General features: G+C 41.0%; 1 protein-coding gene and 1 pseudogene across 1 annotated transcript; one reads left to right on the top strand and one right to left on the bottom strand.

The window, feature by feature from the left end:
- Positions 1-7: 7 nt before the first annotated feature.
- Positions 8-5,922, top strand: LOC115052675 (ATP-dependent RNA helicase DDX3X-like; annotated as a pseudogene).
- Positions 5,923-14,001: 8,079 nt separating this feature from the next.
- LOC115055130 (dTDP-D-glucose 4,6-dehydratase-like) lies at positions 14,002-17,074 on the bottom strand. The gene is made up of 12 exons (XM_029520615.1): positions 16,968-17,074; positions 16,691-16,757; positions 16,523-16,591; positions 16,338-16,428; positions 16,091-16,239; positions 15,915-16,013; positions 15,718-15,777; positions 15,600-15,643; positions 15,321-15,486; positions 15,170-15,225; positions 14,907-15,004; positions 14,002-14,762 (listed from the first exon to the last, which is right to left on the bottom strand). Exons 1-12 carry the CDS (start codon positions 17,012-17,014, stop codon positions 14,665-14,667), a joined length of 1,044 nt encoding a protein of 347 aa, XP_029376475.1. The 5' UTR covers positions 17,015-17,074; the 3' UTR covers positions 14,002-14,664.
- Positions 17,075-17,529: the final 455 nt, after the last annotated feature.

Consider the following 17,529-nt stretch of genomic DNA (forward strand, 5'->3'; position numbering starts at 1 on the left):
GGCGGCATCGGAGGAGGTGGTTACCGTGGCAATAGGGGAGGATCCTTTAATCCCATTAACCCAGCACAGCCAATGGGGTTCGGTGGCTACGATAATAAAGGTAGGCTTTAACGTCACTGCATCCACTTTAATTCTCTTTTACATTCAAATTGAGTTCTTTGTATTGAAGGAAAAAAGAATGATGCTAACACAGTGAGAGGGCAGAAGATGAAGCACTGCCGATGTTGTACTGCACTTCTGATGGCAGTGAAAAGTCAAAATTAAAACTAAAATGTTTTTACATTTTCGGGGAGCAACCAGTTGTAGTTATCTTCACTCCCTGCTGGAGACTGTTGTGCCAATACAGAATGTGTGAAACTGTCTTTGCACTATGTTCATTGTCCTGTCAGATGCTGGAGGCTGGAACACAAACAAGGATGCCTACAGCAGTTTTGGAAACAACCGAGGGAAGTCAGCATTCTTCAATGACAGAGGCAACGCTAACAGAGGGAGGTACGAGACTCAGGAACTCAGAAACAGGCAGGATTACTCGTCAGAGGCACCATCATACAACAGCATTATTTCATCCACATTGTGTTGTGCTCAGGTTTGACCATGGTGGATTTGGTGGTGGTGCGTGGAGGAGGAAACAGCCGCTGGGTGGAGGAGTCCCGAGATGATGGAGACTGGTCCAACCAACGCCACGTAACGAACGCCTTGAACAGTGAGTCCACGTTGTTGCTCATTTTCACAATTCCATTTTAAAGTTCATGAAATAAGTTGGACAAACCTGAAATGTTTCTTTTGTTCCTCTTTAGTGAGTTGTCTCTGGCAGTAACACTGGGATCAACTTTGAGAAATACGATGACATTCCTGTCGAGGCTACAGGACAAAACTGCCCTCACCATATCGAGAGTGTGAGCAATCTGCTGTGATATTTTTCATATTTGTGTGCTTCGTTTCTTCATACAACTGTTTTTTTTAATATATATATATATATACACACATACATACATATTGGTGTCTGTCTGTGTGTAGTTTCCAAGATGTGGACATGGGTGAGATTCTCATGGGCAACATCAGTCTGAGTCGTTACACCAGACCAACACCTGTCCAGAAATATGCCATTCCTATTGTGAAGTCAAAGAGAGACCTCATGGCCTGTGCGCAAACAGGTACACAATTCACACCACACACACACACACACACATACAGTTCATCACAGTAATATTCTGTTGTTAGATGCAACAAAAGCATGTGTGCCAGACCAGATGACTCTGCTCCTGTAGGTTCTGGGAAGACTGCGGCATTTCTGCTGCCAATTCTCAGCCAAATCTATACTGATGGACCAGGAGAAGCACTAATGCAGTTAAAGCTTCTGGACAGGTGAGCAAACATCGAAGCTATTTGTTTCCTCAAAGTTCCTAATGGACCGAAGCTTATGGATCAGTTTTGACACAGAAAGCTTCCCTGTCAACTATGATGAGTCATGAGGAAAATACAAATAGTTTAAGACGATTAATTTTTTTTAGTCAGCTGGAAAAAGAAATGAGCGTGGCAGAGACGGAGCATGTTTCATGTTGCTCCTGCAGGTCAACCCAAGCTAATAAAAATCAGTATAGACAGACTCAAAAACATTTACTAAGTTAACTGCACCAATAGGAAATTAATAATGCAACTCTTGTGAAAGGTTGTCAACTTTTCTGTTCAAAATAAAGCTCATGTTTCAGTACTGAGAGTTCTTGATTTCACTGAACTCATGCTTTGCGGTGTTGTCGTATTTGCAGGAGAATGGGAAGTATGGGCGTCGTAAGCAGTATCCATCTCTCTGGTACTGGCTCCAACCAGAGAACGGCTTTGCAAATATACGATTGAAGCCAGGAAGGTAAAAAAAACACTCACACGCACATAAGCTTGAACACTGCCATCCCAAATCATGACTGGAAAACATTTATGTTTTGTTTGTCTTTGTTTTACTTGCAGTTTTCGTACCGGTCCAGAGTGCGCCCTGTGTTGTGTATGGAGGAGCAGATATCGGCCAACAAATCAGAGATCTGGAGAGAGGTTGCCACCTGCTGGTGGCCACTCCAGGAAGGCTGGTAGACATGATGGAGAGGGGCAAGATTGACTGGACTACTGCAAGTAAGACATGAAGAGGAAGGAGTGGCAGATAAAATTATTTATTATAGTTTTTCTGTTTTAAATGTTTTACCTGTATCTCGGTCTGTTCTTGCTTCAGCTATCTGGTTCTGGATGAGGCAGATCGTATGTTGGACATGGGCTTTGAGCCACAAATAAGACGCATCGTTGAACAAGATACCATGCCACCTAAAGGCATCCGCCAAACGATGATGTTCAGCGCTACCTTTCCTAAAGAGATCCAGGTGTGTTTGTGCTTCTGCCGGGTTTACTCCAGAGTTACTTCTCAGTAATTGGAGGAGAAATTGTTCTAGTTCTATGGGATTCAAGTGCTGAAAATCAATTTCTCCTGCAGATCCTGGCCAGGGATTTCCTGGAGGAGTACATTTTCCTCGGCGGTGGGCAGGGTGGGCTCCACCTCAGAGAACATCACTCAGAAAGTAGTGTGGGTGGAGGAGAGCGATAAGAGGTCTTTTCCTCCTGGATCTGCTCAGTGCTACAGGTGAGATGGTCACCAGCAGTCACTCACAACCTTCAGAGGTGCAGCTTTGTCAATCTGTATACACCCAAACACACAGCATAGTTTTATTTCCCCTGTCCTTTTGCCATTGCCATATTGTTGTCCTCACATCTCAGCCAGTACATGACTATGTGTCTCATGTTTAGCTGAGTGTAATGCCATTGACACCTTGTCTGTCAACCATTTTGAAATAATTGGAAAAAGCTCAGAGCTTTCACATGTTTAGTTTTTCCTCTCATTAAGCAGACATACCTTTTAAATTAAGTGGCATTAATAAAGGTTTAAAGTTTTTCAACGTGCTGTGCAGATAAATTCTGTACACCGTGTGTGTCTTTCTGGGGATTAGCCAGAGGCCTTGAGCAAGATACATCCAGCAGGTTTATAGATGACTTCTCATCCAATTATTGCTATATTTTCCTGAGGAAGACAGTGGTGAGAATGCCCGATAAGAGGAAATGTTCTTCATACCCTGAAGGATTCAACAAATACTTTCTCTTCCTTCAGTTTATAGTAAGAAAACTATTTGAAAGCACATTTATGGTTTAGAAAATAAGCATTATTCTTTGAGGATTTTATGAACGCAGATTTGGTCCGTTTGGAATATTAAAGATAAAGATTTGGTTTTACTGCTGGTGACTGAGTGCAGTTTACATGTTGGTGGTTTGGTGTGGTTTTATCCAAGTCATCTCCAGCGAGGTACAGGACAGTACTGGAGACAACATAGAGAAACCTGGTAAGATTCTCAAATCAAGAATCCCATATTTGTCATTCCATATTTTTAAATATTTTGCTTGCCTTTTAATATTATTCTCTGTGGTGGAAAATCACGTGTTTAGCCTCTTATTTATGGTTCTTTGTACCATTTCATGAGTCGGGTTTGCACAGCTTAAACCATGCCTGTTGTGTTTTCAAGTTTTTCTTTTGGCGTCTCTATGTATTGTATGTTGCTGTGATGTCCTCATATCAGATCCAAATCCTTGATGGAGAGAGTCTGGTTTAGCTGGACATAAATGTTGATCATTGTCAGCCAATAGCCTTGTAATCAGGTAGTAATGTCATTGGAGCAGAAGCGTTGAGAAAGAAAATCAGACAAACTCTTTCCATCAGTGGCTCTGGTCACAATGCTGCTGATGTTTTTGGCTATTTAGTCTTGTCATTATTGAATTTTTTGGTTTTCAATCACGCTGCACCCCTTGTTGCCTGTTGCTCTGTTCTGTTTGCAGAAAAATAATAATGTAATGAAATGAACAACAAAGTACTTGTGCATGTTAAGATAAATATAAGGCATCACAGACTGAAACAGCCACACATATCAGTAGGGCTGAAGGGGTATGGATTTAGCTTTCAGGATTGTCATTGTGATTCAGCACATTTTGCACCGAAAGCTCATTTCCTTTCCTTTTCTTTCATGATACATTTAGTTAGTGAAAAGCCATTAAGGTGTTAATTTTCTTCTACTTCACTCTGTGTCAAGCACTTCAGATAGTGTTGCATTTAATTTTATCAAACTGCTGTGTCACAGGCTGAAGTCATAGTTTAGTTGCTTGTTCATTCAGGTGGTGTTCTTTCACTGATACAGTATCTCACATTGCCAACATATTGCCTCCATCAATAATGTAAAAGCCAGATCCATGACATGACAATTGAAATGCGTGTTAATCTTCTCCGAAAATCATTTTCTTTTTTTTGTAACCACTACAAATTGCAAATAAAAGGAAACATAAAAGTAACTTTTCTCCTTTCGTTAAATCGAATGGTTTTGAGCACAGAAGAATCACGTGATGGCCGTGATTATCCACTCGCTTTAATGATTAACCTCACTTCCCTTTTCTCCTTGGTTTTCCAGGTAAGGACTCACTGACTCTGGTTTTCGTGGAGACCAAGAAAGGCGCTGACGCCTTGGAGGACTTCCTGTATCGGGAGGGCTACGCCTGCACCAGCATCCATGGGGACCGCTCACAGAGAGACAGAGAGGAGGCCCTGAACCAATTCAGATCAGGAAAATGCCCCATTCTGGTGGCCACAGCGGTCAGTAAAAGTAAAGTTCTAACAGACACACAGATCATATTATCACAGATTTTCTGATACGTAGTCATTAAAAGGCGTAAACTAACTAGAACCTGTTGTGTTTCTTACCCACTTTTTCTGCAGAAAATTATTGAATACTGATCATGTTGTGTCTTGTGTGCTCAGGTAGCAGCTCGGGGTCTGGACATCTCCAATGTGAAACATGTTATTAACTTTGACCTTCCCAGTGACATAGAAGAGTATGTTCACCGTATTGGACGTACGGGGAAGAGTCGGAAACCTCGGTAAGCCTGGAATGTCAGCAGAAATGTCCCGCAACAAATTAGTTTATTAGACTATATTAGTATTAACTCTTTTCCTTACCCATAGGATTGGCAACCTCATTCTTCAATGATAAGAATGGGAACATCACTAAAGACTTGCTGGACATCCTAGTAGAGGCCAAACAAGAAGTTCCCTCATGGCTCGAGAGCCTGGCCTATGAACATCAACATAAGAGCAGCAACAGAGGACGATCTAAGAGGTAAACATGTGACTTTTCTGTCCGTGTGACTACCATTGAAGCCAAAGATAAGTCTGGTCTAAATTCAAAGATTTGATTTCGCCCTCAGGTTCTCTGGAGGTTTCGGGGCACGTGATTATCGCCAGACGGCTGCTGGAGCCAGCACTGGAGGGTTTGGAGGACGTGGAGGTCGCAACCAAACAGGACACGGAGGAACCCGTGGCTTTGGAGGAGGTAAGGAGTTTTTGGCATATAACTAGATTCTGTCAAGATTTTATACTTTGTGTTTTAGAAAATGTGACATTATACAGTTCTAAAATGTAAATACTGTCATGCTGTTGATGGGACCTTGCGTGTTACCAAAACACCTTTCTTCCCTTTCAGGTGGCTTCGGTAACTTCTACACCAGTGACGGCTACGGAGGCACTATTCACACTCTCAAGTTGACTGGTGGGGCAACTAAGTTCCTCCTCCATTCCCCTTCACTCATTCCTCTTTCTTCTTCCTCATCCTCCTTCCTTTCCTCATACTATTGTCTGACCTCCATCCGTCTTCACCTTTCCATTAACCCCAGAACTCACATGCATGTTATTAAACTATTTATACTTGTTTATATAGCCCTACTTCCATCCCTCTGCACTATGATCTTTTAATTCCTCTTACGATTTTTCCAGTCCTTTCCATGTCCACCTTCATCTTAACAATTCGCCAACCTTTCTTTCTTTAATTTCACAATTCCTGATTAATCTCACCTCTAAAATAGACCACAATTGAAAAGGATTCTTCAATTTCAGTTGGTTATTTTTTTAACACTAGTCACAGGTTTACTTCCTGCTATTGACATCTTTTGGTTTCAGTGAGGAGTATTTTATTCCCTCTGACTTGTCAGAAAAATAACAAATTGAATTGAAAGTTCCAGGTGTTCTTTAAACCCCTAAGAAGATGAACGAAAGGTTGACAAAAAAAAAAAAAAAAAAGGTTTGCAGTGTGTGGACTCCAAACCGCTGTTTGAAGACTGGGGGATCCATTTCTTCCCTTTAGATTTGCGTTTTAGCTTCATTGTGTTTTTGTCTGTGTTCACCCAAAGCCAGCCAGGCTTCCTATGTACCTTCACACGTCATCTTTGTATGTGACGCATGCCATGTTCTCAATCATGGGCCAAAAATTTTCTAAATATATTGCAGAGATGTGCGTCAGAGGCATCGTATCTGAGCAAAGTAAATGGCTGCATAGAAATTCAAAATTATTGGAACTGGCTGAGGTCTCCTTCACTTACATGACAGATACTGAAAGGGGCCACGGAAAAGCAAATTTTGTTGTAATTTTTCACCTTTTGAAAACATTGAAGTATTGATTTACCGCGGTCTGTGAAAGCTATCCGACAGAGATGAAGAGACAACGGGCTGGGACACTGGCAGACGTTGCCCATTCGCAATGATGCCAGCAAACAGAGTCTAAGGACTCGTGCTTGTTATAATCACAACTACAAACAGCATTTCTTTGTTTGGAACAAAGCAGAATGAAGGATCATTTGTTTCTGTACTGTGCCTTTCAGAATTTGAACTTTTGTCTCTTACTTCCATTGTTTTTATTGCCACAATAAGTAACTGGCTACTTATTGGCCAACTGTGACTAAAAATGTGTATTTTATGTCATGAATGGGTTCAAACATGTTCTTAATTTCTATTTGGAAGGAAACAAACTAGGCTTGAACTAAATCAAACCTTGGCAAAAAAAAAAACAAATAAAATAAAAAAAATCACAAAAAAAAAAAAAAACAACTAGACAAAAACTGTGATGAGGAACCTCAAAGCTGTTCCTTATCTGTTTATTGGAGTCAAATTCATCAGAAGGTCTCTGATGAGCTGATTCCCAACAGCATCTAACCACTGAGAACATACTGAAGCGTTTTTGTTAAAATACACCCTTATTGAAAACTAACTATGTTTTAAACATTGAATTTCTTCTTAAGACAGCTGTACTGATACTCATCAGACCTTTTTGCTTTAAAAGGCTGTAAGCAGAGATAATAGCAGTGGTTTTATGCTTTTGGGGAACTGAGTCTTGCTCATTGACCTGTATGTCACATCTACAGCTCTGGTTTGAGCTTGAGTTTGGTTTTCTCACAACCATCGTGTCACTAATTGTTTGGTCACTGAGCGAGAATTTGGAGCAGCAGCAGCAGCAGCAGTTATGGCCCCTTCCTTGTCCCTCTCTGGTTGTAAAAGCAGATGTTCCCTGTACGCTGACGTTTGATGCCACACTCTATTAGATTCACAGTAATTGCTAAAATTGTTCACTCTCATTCCTTCTCAGATTTGCATGTGTCAGCAGCTAAAGTTTTTTGGCATCTCCTCCTCAGCATCATCAAGCACCAAGATGACGTTTCCTTACATTCAAGTATAGCAATACTGAACGAAGCACTTATGAGCACATCCTGCAGTGATGCCCAAGAAAGGCTATATTATCTTTGAGGTGTAAGAATAATACAATCGCTACATGGCTGCTGCTGAAAGCGATGGTTGCCAAATTTGACCAGTGACTGTGGCTGTGAATGTTCAGCTGACTCTTAGTGCCACCATGTTCTTGGGAAACTGGCTCCACTTCCACTACAAACATTGAAACCCTTGTTTGCCAAAAGATTCTTTCAAGGGGAAACACAAACCAAAAGGCTATAAGAGTTCAAAAATTTTTTGCTCACTCTATCCTGGAGAGTTACATGAAGAGTCTTCTCTAAAATACATCATTCCAGTTAATTTGTTTGGTCTTAAAGATCTGTTGAGGTCAGGCATTAAAGTAGAGAATCGGATCAGCCAGCCTAATGCATTTCAAAGCAGGGTCAGCTGGGGCTTCTGGATGATAGCACATTTTAGTCATGTCCTGTCTTACTGTACTATGAGCACAATTCCAACCAAAGCTACTTCAAATTCTGCTAAAAAAAAAAAACTGGTACTTTTAATCCTGCCTTTATGGTTCATTGAACAGTGTTGGACTTTTTTTTTTCTGCTGTGCAATGTTTCAACCGTATCAACTGACAGGGAAACAGGTGAATTTGCTCCACAGTTGCAGTAACGCACACATCAGTGGCATATCATGCACTGCACAACCACACACCAGCGGCACATTGGCGTAAATCATTGCTGACTGATGCTTCTTTTACAAGCGTTAAATTGCGAACAGCTTGTTCTGGCTACTGTAGCTTGTTATGTCTGCGGTTGCCAGTTAACAGGACACAACTGGCGTGTGCTACACTTTGGCTAGTTCCAATTATGGCCTACCGGGACAGTGAAAGAAAGGCGCAGCATAGCACAGCAAGATATAGGACAGATAAAGTGTGCTAGAGGACAAGTGGCAAAACAAAACGGAAAATATTTGGCCACGGGTTGCATGAATTTTATTAATGTAATCAGTCCCCAACAACTGGGAAGCCCTACTGTGCTCTGCCGTGGAACCAGGTTGACCCGCACCCTGGATGTTCATGTTTCATCCCGGTTCTAACGCGTCGGAGAAACTCCGCTGTGCATTAGGACTGTTGGGTGTTAGAGGTCCAATCCTCCGCTGCCGCTTGGTGGGGGAAAAGAGTTGTAATTTGTTTTTCATGTGAATAACTTTGGTGAAAGGTAACTATAGATTTAATGTAAATAGTTCATCCTTTAAAAGCAGAGAAGAATCTCCACAGAAAAAGAAAGCGAATTCAAAGTGAAACAACACTTGATGTGTAGAAGATTACGTCTGATCACTCGACATTGGACCACGCAGTGTCTGATAAGCTCAGTTCAGTGGGCAATTTGAACAGGCTCAGCCGATATTTTCTTTTGAGATAATATTTAGGGACACTACATGTGTGAACCAATCATAATTTACCAATTAATGCTCAAGAGGCAGATTCCCTCAAATTGCCCACTGGCTTTGACAAATGACAAGGCTGGACCAAGACAACAAAACATATGCAAGTGTTGTTGTTTTTTGGTCAAGAAGTAAAAAAAAAAAAAAAATGCCAAGAATATAAAAACAATTCTACAGTGGGCTTTAATTATGTTTAACACTCAGATTTTTTTGTGTCTACTATAATTTTTCTAGACACATTTTTTAATCAGAAATCACTTTCGTGTCAATCTATTTCCCTTTAGCACAGGCGGCTAGGAGGTTCAGGAAACTAGTTGGCTTTAACGCGATTTTTTCTTTTGAAGAGTTTCAGGCTGAATAAGGCCGGATGACTGATGATTCAAGTAGACAACAGGTGTGATATTGACAAAATAGATTTTATCCTCTTGGAATCATAGTGCAGAGACACCAGTCAGTCCCTTCTGTCAGAATTTATGGTGGAAAGAATTAAAAGTCAGTGATGTCTCGGCAAACATTCGAGGGCAGTTGCCATGCTCTTCTTGTAGAGGGTTAGAGTTAACACACTCCACCGTGTCAAGCTTCCTGATGAACCAAACAGAAAATTTGTTTGCGTTTTCTTTGTTTCAGCTACTTTTGAAGTGTGGTTCAGTTTTCACATGAACCGTTGTTGTAGCAAAACACATTTAGTTCTCACTTTTGGTTGTAAAACAGGCTAGACTAGAATCAGCAACAGCAAAGAAAAATTGTTGACCAGATTTGTGTTTGAGGTGTCCCAACAAATGTTTTTTAGCACCTGTTAACCAAATTCATGATTTAAGAAACAAAGTAAATTTTCTCCTGCAGCAATGGTGGACGGTCTCCATCTTAGATTTCTTAGAAAACTGAAGAATGAAGGAGTGAGCAGTAGGAAGATAGGAGTTCATGTGTTGAAATACCATTGCAAATGACAATCAATTTTGAAGGATTTGCTTAGTTTAAAACCCTCTTGACACATCACCTGAACTCTTTAAGTTGCACTTCTTAATAATAATCTTTGGGACACCTTGAAATGTCGTGGGCATCTGACTTCTGGGCTCCATGTTGGAGGAGACTGAAGCTTTGTTCAGAGATACACACTCTTCACTTTTGCGCAGCCCAAAAACATCACCGTGTTGTTGATGTTTCGGGACAATTAGACGCCGTTAGGCACGGGTCCAAAATCAGGGTCTACCTTTTTAAATGTTGACTGAATATTACTAATTTAGTACATGGCTGACACTGTCACATATTCCCTGCATGAGAAGGGACGTTGTCAGCATTTGTTACTTGAATCTATGGCTGTTGCCAACCACAAACGTAGTATGCAGCTAGTGTTGTCTCTTGTGTTTAATGGAAATGTTAAGCATGGTTAAAAAAAACAAACAAACAAACAAAAAAAACTAACCTATCAGAAGATTTGAGTGCCAGAGACAAACACTTGAATGAATCTGGTTCAGTGTGTAGACATTGCTGTGCCTTCTAACAGCCACTAGGGGGCAGATGGCGTAACTATGAAGGAATGATTGAGCTTTTTTTTTTTTTTTTTTTTTTCCAACGCAGCGATACAGATGCTGGGAACTGTTGTTTTGATACGAGATCTGAGTATATTGTTGAGTGCTGGTAGTGTATAGGACTTTTTAATATTTGAGTTGTACAGCAGGGAGTCATCGAAGGTCAAACTTCAGTTTACCTCAACCTTTCATCTTGTTTATAGAGCAATCTTTTCACATAGTCGTGTTCGTAGTGCGCACACGAATATGCAATGTACTGAGGTCTTTTTCTAGGGAAGACAGATTATATGTATCAGCTGTAATAACTTTTGAACTGTGTCGGAGCAACACTTTATTACCACTGTGCCCCCCCCCCACACCAAACTCTCACCCCTCCCATCACAATGAGTTTCTACAGGAAGTGCAATAGAGATCAGTAACTTGTGGCTTGCTGTGAGTTTTGTCAGGGCTGTTTTCTGTCTGTGCTCTGTTTGGATTAAACTGGCACCAGTCAAATCAGCTCAGATTGTGACGTGCGCAGTGCCTTGAAATGACTGATTCACTTAGGACTGAAATGGTGATGGTTAGGGCTGGGTATTTTTCAGTGTAGATGTAAAATCCAAACAGATGTATGTGCATTTTGCAGCAGCGTGTAACGTGTGTGAAAGTCACCACAGTTGGTCGGCCCATAATGGCAACGCACAAGTGTCTTCAGACGCTGTCGGTGTTTAATCACTGATACAGGTTCAGCAGTAGCTCGTAGAGGTTTTTACACACAGGAAGGAAAAGATTTGAAATTGGAAATGTCGTTGCCAATTTTTTCATCATAAATGAACTGTCTATCTTAACTTTTGTGGGATGGGCTCGTGTCTGTTGAGCACTTTAGCTCTGTCTAAGGTAGTTTAGGTTGGTCTGAGATTAGCCCTGTAGCGTTTGTTTGGACTTTTAGTTGTGATGATTAAAAGTTCAGCTTGTTTGGTTTTATTTCCTGTGAAAGGAAAACTCAAATCCAGCACTTTAGTTTCTGGTTTTTGAATCTTTTCAAAACCTTTTGATGCCTTAAATTCTAGGGTGATACCCAGCCCTACAGAGGTGGAGGCAGTTGCGCTGTATACAGCGTTACCATGGCAACAGATGCAAAGGACTCTGCGTCACTATGGAAACTGACTTACCAGCAGGAGTATTTTTGATTGTCAGTGAACAAATAATGGTGCTATGCTCCCATTGCTGCGGCCTGCAGGCCCTTCTGTTGGAAAGAGACTTCAAACCCCAAGTTTAACAAAAAAAAACTTCCAGATCTTAGTTTAACCTTCAGCTAAAGTCTTCTGTAGCACACGTCCTTCAAAACCTCCGAGAGGTGTGTGTGAGTGTGTGAGAGAAACTGAAATGTAGCACAGATCAGTGTCAGAAAGAGAGATTTGTCCATAGTGTAGTCTGTGTGTGTGTGTGTGTGTGTGTGCGCTGTATGGACAGGTTCTTCAGATATGAAACAGTTTTTTATTTTAGTTTGCGCGTTTTATTTTAGTTTCTTTTTGTTTTCCTATTTTGGGACCAGGTGGAGATCTAGTTAACAGCAACTGTAGGATTCAGCTGTTGCACACAGAGTTCTCAAGTCTACTTTCGCTGCTAGTTTGTGTAATTTATCAAGCATTTTTGAGAAATATTTATTTTTATAAGCCTATTACAAAAGTTGATATTTTACCAAGTGACTTGACCAAAAGACAGTAAACAAAAACACTGGCACTTGAATGTTGAATGTCATTGGTATGAGTGAAAATTTCTATTTTTCTGGGGTAGTGTGAGCTTTTTAATGTTAAAGATGCAACGTGTAGGGATTTCTCTCTGGATATGTCACTCAATTAACCTTTGATAATAACAATTTTAAAATGGTTTTAAAAATCCAAACCCAAAAATAATATTATTGTCGCTGGTGCAAAAAACATGTCAGATCCCAGGACACCAGTTCAAGCACCACGTGCACATCTTTTTTCTGCCTTTTACCAGATTAACTTTAACTTCTTTTTTTTTTTTTGTCCATCATACAACTTCAGTATAAACGTGGTGACACAGGGCCAGAATATATGATCCCAATATATTTACAGATATGGTTGTAACTTTTGGTCAATACAGTAACTTACAGACAAAATGTCCATCACATTAATGCCACAATCAAGTTCATCCAAAAGAGTTTATTCCATCAAAAACTCATCACTCATCAATTCTGGGGAAAAAAAAAAAACAGCCATTGCTGGTCTTCTCCTCCAACAATATGAGGATGTGCACGTGGGGTCAGTTTTATTACAGTTAAAGTGACTGTGACATATTAAGAGAAACATCCTTCATGGGTTACCATTAAAGTCACATTGGACTCAGTATCGGATCCATAAACCTGTTTGTGTGACAGGTTCCATTGCCAATAATGAAAATCCACCATAAACAGCCATTTTTAATTGGCAAACAAAATTTGAGACAACACCACCACGTATGCCAAGGTTTGGATTAAAAAAAAAAAAAAACACAAAACAAAAAACAAAATGCTACGATCAAAGACCATTTTGTAAAAAAAGAAAAAAAAAGAAAACATGCAGTACAAAAAACAAGTGTCCAGATTCTCTCCAAGTCGATTGTTGTTTATGTTTGTTTTTTTAATTTTTATTTGAGTCTTTACACTTTTCCTTCCCGTTGATACCCTTGTTGTGAAAGTCTGGCAAGTGGCGACCTTTAAAGTCCTCATAACACAGAATTAACTGTGGTTCTATTGCTCTGTTGTTGTGATTTGCATATTTTTAGGCGTCAGTGTGTTTATTCTGTCACTGGGGGAGGGGGGGGGTGGGGGCTTCTGGCCAATCAGAAATGAGGATCCATCCGGCTGTCTTTACGTTAAAGTGACATGTTTTGTTTTCCAACAGCTGATCCGTAACTCTTCATCTGTCGTGCTTGAACGGAACAAAATGGTTCAGTCTGTTGAACACACACTGAGTGACAGAAGCCTCAGTGGAGCCAAAGTAAATTCACCATCTCCGGATCAAACGCACAGCACGCAGGAAAATTAACACTTTTCAGGCTCTTTCGTGTGCACAAACACACACAAAGTTTTTTTGTACCTTAAGTTTATGGCTCATTTGTAGTTGTTGGTGATCTGTTTTGGAAGGATTGCTGTTTAGAGACTGAACTGAAATGAAACAGAGCTGAAGAAACATTACTGACTGGCCAGACCCCCTTTGTGTGGACACACAGCAACACCAGCCTGTTAGTTAGTATTTGCTTTATGTATTAGTTTAGCAGTTGTGCACGAAGAGGAGCACTGCACGAAGAAAAAAACAAATAAACTGTGCATATATTCTGATTTTACCATAAATAAAGGTTTGGATTTGCAAATGTAACTGTATTGTTTTCAACTTCCTCAGTGGATGTGTGCATGAACAGTGTTGGATACCTTGGTAGTATGAAATAATTAGTTTATTTGAAGTTAAATACATTTCACAGCATCATATGACAAAAACCCTGACTTTAAATTCACTTCACTTTTTTTTTTAATTATTATTTTTTATTTACAAGGCCACTGTCAGAATAAAGGTTTGAGACTAATCAAAGTAAAACAAAATGAACTTTCACCTTCACAGCTGCTGCTAAAACCTGCCGCACATGCTGGGTGTTGGCAGAATCAGGGAAATCATCACTTCAGGCACCAGGATTCAGAGTTTAAAGCTGCACCTTTCACCACATCTGTGGCAGGTAGAATGTAATGCTCCTGGTTCAACATGAGGTGGGGGGCATAAATCAAATCCCAGGTTTACAGTAAACGGGTTACTAAAGCATATCTACACATCACAAGTTTGTGCAGCTTCACCAGAATATTTGGTCCCTTGATTGATAAGATACCTGCTGACTTTAATTGCAAAAGAACAAATTAAAAACACACCGTGTTGGATTATGTCAAAAATGATATCAAGATAAAGTGCATTGATTTCCAATGTTTGCTCTGGTTGAAGGAAACGACCATCAGACAATGGAAAAGTATCACGTGTTCCTAGAATGTGTTTAGCTACATAGATATCATGTAAACTTTAAAAGATGCCGTCACTGCTTGGTGGTTTTGTTCAGTTGGCGTCCTGACATTGGAGCTGCGTAGCTGAGGACACTTATTGGTTTTTGGGAGCTTTTTCCAGCCGGCTTCTGATTTGTTCTTGGTCCTCGCTCAGGTCTGACCAGAAATCTGGATTGTCTTGGTACCATTTGACTGTGAGATAATGAAAACAGAATTAATAGTACACATTGTCATAGAGTTTTTAAATGTCTCACATCATTATTTATTTTTGGGTGGTGATTTTGGACTTGAATGGAGGGATCTAATATGTCCTGTGGTGTCTGTGTGTTAGTGTACCAGTGTGTCTGATGCCTTCGGCCCAGGACACCTCGGCCCTCCAGCCCAGTTGCTGCAGCTTCTCACTTCTGATGGGGTAACGCAGGTCGACCCGCGGCCTGTACATCAGTACATTCAGAGGTAGACTCAGATTTTTCTGGGAAATATTTGCTTGCTGTTGTGTGAATCATCAAGCAGGATCTAAGTCTAAGTCTTACCTGTTACTCATAAAATACTAAACTTGGAGGAGATTCCTGTTAATGCTTTGTGTTTTTTCGACTCACCTGTCAGGCACAAACTCCAGCCAGTCATTCACTTCAGAGTCTGGCACATTCTTGACCTAAAAAAAAAAAAACCCGAAACAACTGCCTCATTAATGATTTTTATGAAAATGTACGACTTCTACAAACTAGATGTGAATTAAAAAAAACCCACCATCCTGATAAGCTCCTTGGCCAGCTGCATGATAGGAATCTCACAGCTTGTTCCCATATTGTAGATTTCACCCACAATCCCTTTCTCCAGAACAAGCAGGAAGGCACTGATGGCATCGCTGACAAACAGGAAATGGCGGGATTTAGGCAGCGTTCCCTGGATAGTGCTGTGGCAAAAAAAGAAAGAGGAACTAGATTTACTCTGATCTATTTTTCCCTCATCGTCAAATAGACACGATAAAACAAAGTTTCTCCAAAACAAAAACTAAAGCAAACCCACCATTTCTTGTTCAGTTGTAAGAGGCTCAGAAACCTGGGAATGACCTGAAAGATCAAGATGATGAATTATGAACTGACAAAACTCCATTCATCAGCTGTAGTTGGTCAGGACGTTGTACCTTCTCCGTGTACTGCCTGGGCCCGTAGATGTTGTTGCTCCTGGTGATAATGATTGGAAACTGAAAAGAGGAGGAGGAGCAGAATTTAACATGCAGAACTTCCATAACTGTATTCACAGACCTTATTTTAAGTAGAATCTGATTTTAAACTAACTAAAGCAAATGTGACACACAACATAATAAAAAACAATCTATACCTTATATTTATCCCAGTAGGACCTGACCAGGTGCTCTGCAGCTGCTTTAGTGGCAGAATACGGGTTGGAGGGCCTGACTGGACTGCTCTCATCGAACACCTACAGGGAATAAAATGCAGAAATATATAAAAGAAACATACTCCGCCTCCACACGTCTGTCTCAGCTCTTCACTGACCTCGTCCAGACTGGCTCCATAGACCTCGTCCGTACTGACGTAGATGAAGCGCTGTGGCTGGTGTCGGGCCTGTTGGGCAGCTCCTAATAAAACTCTGGTTCCATCAACGTTAACTCGCTGGAAACTAGACGGACTTTCAAATGATGACTCTGAGAGAAAACAGTGTGTGTGGAAACTGTGACATCAGCTTGGTACACAGCCTGACGTGTGTGTGTGTGTGTGTGTGTGTCGGACTGCTGCTGCTCACCAACGTGTGTTTTTGCTGCCAGGTGGAAAATCACATCAATGTTCTCTGTCTTGAAAATGTGGTTTACCAGCCGTGAGTTACACACATCCCCCTGTAGAGAAACACAGCAGACCCACACAGACATCACCCACCACTGACGATCGGTCACTGTGGAGTTTGTCTTCAGCTGCTCTCTGCTGTCTCACCCTGATGAAGGTGTAGTTGGCTCTGCCTTCAATGCTCTGCAGACTCCTGGGGCTGCAGCAGTAATCCAACTGTGGGGGTGGGAGGGGGGGTCACAGCATCACAGCATCACAGACCTGCTTTTATATCACTTCATCCATTTTGAACACACACAAAGAGGAAAGACTCACATTATCCAGGTTAATAATCCTCCAGTCAGGCTGTCTGGTGACCAGGGAGCACACAAGATGTGAGCCACTGAAGAGAGAATAAATACACTGTAACAGCTCAGAAACATGAGAAATGACTACAAATATCAGATAATTAAGAATGAATGAATGCAGCTGGTGTGTAAAACACATAAAACAGAAAGATTATGTTTCATGTTTAATATTGCTTTATGACGCTACAGTTAGCATGAAACTAATAGTTAGTAGTAATGAGCGGGAAGTGATGCGGGGGACTCACATGAATCCAGATCCTCCAGTGACCAGGACGGTCCTGACAAAGTCCATAATCCGGTCCAGCTCCCGAGTCCCGGAGCCGGATGACAGCCTGACGCGCGACAGCTGCGGGCAGCTTTACGGCAGTGTTGACACGTTGAAGGTGGGCGGGGCATTTACCACGAGTGGGACGCGCTTCTGCTCTCTGGTTGGTCGGGTCTTTGTGACGTAGTTAAAGAAGTGCTCCGCGATTGGGCAAATCTCACGTCAACCAAACTGTCATCGAGCTCGAAGTCGGCGATTGTAAACATAGAGCTTCCGGGAGTTTTTCAAAATAAGAAACCGAGCTCTTTATTTTTTTTTTTTTACACGCTGATATTTTTAAATGACACTCCTGTTTAAATTAACATTTCCAAATCAGACACCTTCGTGTTTTACGTTTTCACGCGTCATTCTGTATTATTTACATATTAAAAAAATAAAATAAGACATGCAAATGTTTTTATTTGAGGGACGGAGACAGGACTTCCGGCTGCAGCCGCAGCTAACGCAGGCTAGCTTGCCGCAGCTGGTTGACTTCGTGGCTC

This window comes from Echeneis naucrates, chromosome 2 (genome assembly GCF_900963305.1).
Source record: "Echeneis naucrates chromosome 2, fEcheNa1.1, whole genome shotgun sequence".
Classification (NCBI taxonomy): Eukaryota; Metazoa; Chordata; class Actinopteri; order Carangiformes; family Echeneidae; genus Echeneis; species Echeneis naucrates.